The sequence below is a fragment of the Papaver somniferum genome, unplaced genomic scaffold, assembly GCF_003573695.1.
Source record: "Papaver somniferum cultivar HN1 unplaced genomic scaffold, ASM357369v1 unplaced-scaffold_131, whole genome shotgun sequence".
Taxonomy (NCBI): domain Eukaryota; kingdom Viridiplantae; phylum Streptophyta; class Magnoliopsida; order Ranunculales; family Papaveraceae; genus Papaver; species Papaver somniferum.
In genome coordinates, this window is record NW_020622270.1 from 4,103,240 (window position 1) to 4,108,858 (window position 5,619).

At 41.7% G+C, this 5,619-nt stretch overlaps 1 protein-coding gene across 1 annotated transcript; it reads right to left on the reverse strand.

The window, feature by feature from the left end:
• Positions 1-1,390: 1,390 nt before the first annotated feature.
• Positions 1,391-2,694, reverse strand: LOC113332440 (myosin-7B-like). The gene is made up of 4 exons (XM_026578981.1): positions 2,623-2,694; positions 2,368-2,520; positions 1,812-2,192; positions 1,391-1,708 (listed from the first exon to the last, which is right to left on the reverse strand). Exons 1-4 carry the CDS (start codon positions 2,692-2,694, stop codon positions 1,391-1,393), a joined length of 924 nt encoding a protein of 307 aa, XP_026434766.1.
• Between the last annotated feature and the right edge of the window lie 2,925 nt (positions 2,695-5,619).

The window sequence follows — 5,619 nt, forward strand, 5'->3', positions numbered from 1 at the left end:
GAGATCAGATACGGTGGTAACTAAGCCAAACGACCTCGGAGAAAATGAAGGAACGATTCCACGATGAGCGGAAACCCACCATCGGAAACTAATTCGAAAACACAGCAAACGTGTTAGTCAGAGGCAACTTAACCCAGGCGATAAAGTTTGGCGCGAGGTCCCACCATACCAACGCGAGTTTGGAAAGTTCACTCCTACTTGGGAAGGGCCACTGACAGTCATCACCAAGACAGACAATGGAGCACACAGGTTGCTCAAGACAAATGGGAAAGAACTAGAACACGCATGGAATACCAAATATCTCAAGCAATACAATGCTTAAACAACTCATCGCTTAGAAAGATATATCATGAAAATGGGGCAAGACCTCCTAGTTGTAAAAGGTCATGAAACCTTACTTGAATGTACTAAAGGCTCATAATCTCTCTTTTGAGAATAATAAAACTAATCCTTTTGTATACTCTTCTTATTTACTTCCTTATTTTACCTTTTTCTTTTCAATTTTCGTTTAATTTTTTTTCTTTAGCTTCTCTTTTTACTCTGCATATAGAATCATCATATAATCATATCATAATTTCATCATAACAAAAGCCAATCAAGACCATGGCACGGTGCTAGACACACCTTCCACTACACAACGAATGATGCGGGTAAGATACCTAAGCTGCCCAAGACGGACACAGACCTAAGGTATAATGCCATCACGATTATGAATCGGATGATGTCCTGCCATAACAAGAGATATCCATAATCAAGGTACTTACCTTTTTCTAAGGCAAGAATCACTTGACCGAGATGTCGCCCTCCAAACAATGGTTAATAAAAAAGTACGCAACCACTTAACTGGGGGCAAGTGTAACCTAAACTGGACACTATTAAAGGAAAAAAAGGAATTGTGCCATACTCAAAATCAACACCGTAAGAGATGACTTATCCAACTAAGGAACTGATTTCCTCTGCTGTGTCACTAATGGTTGAATCCATAGCATGCACAAAATCTCCCGGAAGCCACCGAAAATACACACCATGTGACACAATTTAACAAAAGAATTTGTCATTCATATAAACAACTACTTCAATAGAAAGTATTGATGCATCCCACACATGAGGACTTGCCAAAGTATAAGTAGCAAAATAACGCCTCCAACACAGAAGAGAACTTGGTTAGCATACTAACTAATCCAAGCAAATATTGCCTCGCTAGGAGCACGAGGACAAACCAACAAAATAAAGTTTTTTAACAAAAAAAAAACACATCACCTCCACAGCATGAGGCCTAAACTCAAACTAACAGCAATAAAAATTTTCTCAAAGAAAAGAACTGCACAAGCAAAAAAAAGCCACAAACTTAAGCTTGTTCATCATTAACACCACCCTGATCAGCGTCCATCTAATCCTCTCCCTCGACAGCATCGGGAGCAACTTGCTCGGGCTCGCGCTCGACGGGTTGAGGAGGAACCACCACATTGGCAGCAGCAGCAGCAGCGACCCTTTGACGTTCACGAAGGACGGCGGCCTTGCAAGACTGTGTCATCAGAACCTTGTACTCGGCACGAAGGTCGCTTAACTTTTGATTCTTATCAGCACGTTCAGCCTCCAACTCCTCCTCGTGACTATTCACCAATTCGTTGAACTCTTCGTCAAGACCTTGCCTTGCTGCCTTCACTTCCTCCAATTGCTTCTCCAACTCTGCATTGCGCTTACTAGCCTCAACAAGAAGAAAAAGATAGTCAATACCGCATAACTAACAAAATCTAGGTGATGAGAAAAATCAAAGCCACTAATAGGCAACCTTCATGCTCAATCAAAACAGAAGCTAAGGTCTGTTCCACTTGGGACTTTTGATTATTTAAAGCACTAATTTGCGCCTCCGCAGGAGTTATGGCAACATCGCCAGCCGAACACGATAACATGTGCTTATCATGCTCTCTCTCAAGTTGAGCATAGTCTCGCTTAAGACGATCCAATTCCTCTCTATCATCTTCCGCATGCAATAGTAAAGGATGATGATCGGATTGCCACTCAATAAATCTATCATTTTGATCTCGTAGAAGCTTGACCTCATCCGAACGATCCATGACTGTTTTCTTAGCTTTGTCTAACATCGCACGAAGTTCAATAATCCGATCTCGATGAACTTCCACATCTTCCCGAAGTTGAGCATTTTCATCTTTCAAGGAATCAATGTTGCACTGACAATAATTCACATCGAGCTTCAGATTGCAAATTTCCCTAGCATGTGTATGGCCATTATTATCTATCTTATCCTCCAAACGTTTGACGGTAACTACCAATAAAGGGACTAAGTCAGAACTCTAAAACCTAATATGAAGTCGAAGAAATTGGACAAAGGAGAACATAAATAACTTCCAACTCCTTCTTATCCTGACGAAAAGACAAGGCTTCCTGCTTGGCCATTTCCACAGCAAGGCGAAGATTCTGGTTCTCATACTCTACCGTCCTGATTCGCTTCCTAGCAACACGAGTTTCAGACATCATGCTAACCCTCAGATTGTTTCTCTAGCAAAACAAACAACATCACCAGTTAGATAAACCTTTAACTGGAGCAGCAACATACTAAAATGGACTATTACAACAAATAGCCAAGATTTTAACACATACTGCTTGCACAAGCTGATGCTGAGGGGACTTAGGCAGAGAAGTTAAGATACAAGCCTGCTCGTCCTCGCTCATCTTAGCATACTATTCCGAACAAAACCTCTTCATCGCCTCGGACTCACCACCAAATATGGAGGTAGACAAACTATAAGGAACCACTGGAGAAGGAGGAAAACCACTAGCAAAAGTACTCGACATGCCAGTACTAACACCACCACTCGGAACCACAGGTACAATATCCCTAACACCACCCTCAGCCCGAGCACCTACATCGGGAGTAACACCCTGGTTAGCGAGATTACTCGCCTGGGGTATTCTCGCATCCGATAACATAGCAGTGCTACCAGGATTGGTGGGATCATCCAACAAGGATTGGTCAAGATCATCAAAAAATGCATCCCCAAGATCCACCATCCCACCCGCACCAAACAAAGCATCAATATCGACGTCAAGAGCGCTCTCTTCAGTCACAGGGGCATTAGATGGCCCAGAACCATCAGAAATCCTCCTCCACTGCACACACACTCAAGTAGCTTTAGATTCTTTGGTATAAAACAGGGGCAAGGTATATATACGCTAATAGCAAAGTAGTATTTTATACCTTAGCATCCTCAGCAGCACGAGCAGTCTATGATAAGCGCCTACGAGGAACGACCCATTTAAGCAACCACGGCTTATAAGCCAGAAAATGATTATGCATCTCGGGGTCATGAGTCTTACGAAGTGTGAGTTGAGTAGACTGGGGAGGGTCCAAATCGGACATAAGAGGAGGACCTCAGATAGGTTTTCGAAACCGAGAAATGCCTACCCCAAAGCCTTCAAAACTATCGGACTGTTGACACCAATAGTTCTCCACGAAGGTCGCAAGCGTATACAAATCCTTTTGCTCTGGGACGAACTCTTTCAACTCATGATCAGTGACCTTACCTTGGCTTCTCCGAGCACACTCTCGAGCGATCCGATAAAAATTACCATTGGGATGAAATATAGCTCGCTGGGGGTTAAGCTTAGTGATTACCTCATACTGGAAAGGATCAAGAGGGCAGTACAAAGGAAGACGGATCCCATCATCGAGTTGACCCACCGCCACGATGATCTCGTTGGGACCACAAGGGTTATTCTCAAAGAGCTGCTTCGACAGAACACCGGCCTGACCCTCCGGAGTAGCGAAACTGATGTCAAATCTTTGAAGATGATGTTTAATTCTCACCATGCTCAAGAAGTCGAGGTCAGAAATACCAGAAGAACGGTTAGTACTAGGAGTCATTATCGGCCCCTTACCAGTACAATAAAAAAGCAAACAGAAAAAAAGAATCAGAGCTTGAACCGGTAAAAGCAACCAGCGAAAAAATACCAAAAAGGAGACGAAGACGGCAATCTTAAGCTCCACAGTAACTTTGCAGTTAAGAAGCAATGGAAAAAACCATTGGTAATCACACAAAGACCATAGAAACCATATCAACGGCGTAAACCACTGACGAAAACGAAGAATAGTGAGCAGAGTAAAGGAAAAAACCTTACCATCTCTGAGGTCGAGTAGGAGAGTTTCTCCCAGACATATTGAACTTCTTTATAGGGGACAAGAAGTTAAGAAGAAATAGCAAAATACAGAGGAGAGAAAGAATGAAAAAGTTCTAAATCCTGAACAAAATAAATAAAGACAACATTCTCTTCTCCCAAGAGATTTTATAAGAAACCAAGGGATAACCAACCGGCGCCTCAAATCCAACAGGTAAAAGTGCACTAAAAGTGCAAACGTAGTGAAAATCTCGGACGTGGCAAAAAAGACGGGACGATTACAAAGTTTTCTTCCCATCGTACCCTTGGCAAGTTGCAAAGAAAAGGAGCAAAATGTGAGGGTAAATTACCCGATGGCCACATGTCAACCTCTCAAGAGATGGTATCATGATGAGATGATAAGATAGAAGTACCGAATCATCTGGTGAAAAAGTGATTTCGTCTGAATCGAGACACCTGCTACAAGCGTCACATTAGTGACGCGTGTAAGAAGCAGTATAATCTGCTCAGACGGTCAAGTCTAAAAAGGAGGATTGCATTTAATGAAGAGATAAGAGTGAATCTACATCGTAGTGGAAAGCTCGGACGATCTATATTACAACCCAGAGGTGAAGCAACACGAGGTTCTCCAAGGAAGAGCTACACGACGACGAGTAAAGAGAGACAATTTGGGAGGAGAACCCAGCAAGCCATCACGAGGGATAGTATAGAACTCTCCCGAAGCAACGAAGACGATGTATGATGACTCCACCAGCTCGACGAGGCCAGACCTTCACGAGCTTAGTTTCCCTATAAATACCAGTCCATGTAAAAGGAGATGGACAACTTATATATTATTAGATGGTCTTTCTACAGAGAATTCCTGAGAGAGATCTAGATAGAGAAAGAGTAAGAAATCTGAGTGATATTTGTAGCTCTTTCAAGATTCAAGTACTCAACAATATAGTAAAGACTCGAGTACTCAACAATATAGTAAAGACTCGAATACTCAAAGTCCCAATCCCGCACTAAGGACACCTGAAGGGTACCAAACAAAAAAAAAAAACATAGAATAAATAATGGAAACAAAAAACCAACAATCCAAGACGGAAATTTATCGAATGCTAACTCTTACTGCCAGACAAAATTTCCTATCTTCACTAAATTCTTCCCCTAAGTTGCTAAGATACATAAACAAAGCATGATGTCACCAGGATAAATTCCTAGACACACCTCATATGAGTGGATAATTAAATCCGGATGACTAAATCAACCAAGGAATTGAGATCATAATCACTAAAAACAAAAGTGCCAATTTCTACCCCTTCAATATTCATCCTTGTGATCTAAATTAAAGAGTTCAAACCATAATACCTCATGACCTCCTCCAGATTTTTCTTTTGTTCAACACTTTGATTTTCTTTGAACAACAGTTTGATTTTCTTTATCAGCAACCAGTTGCGAATGCAATGTGTGAAATACTCTGAGACTTTCATTCTTTAT

Excerpts from the sequence above, each read along its gene's own strand:
- LOC113332440 (XM_026578981.1), bottom strand. The coding sequence starts at position 2,694 with ATGAGCGAGGACGAGCAGGCTTGTATCTTAACTTCTCTGCCTAAGTCC. Across the intron at positions 2,193-2,367 it reads AGGATAAGAAGGAGTTGGAA|TGCAACATTGATTCCTTGAA; the intron begins GTTATTTATGTT and ends AATTATTGTCAG. Across the intron at positions 1,709-1,811 it reads TGGAACAGACCTTAGCTTCT|GCTAGTAAGCGCAATGCAGA; the intron begins GTTTTGATTGAG and ends CTTCTTGTTGAG.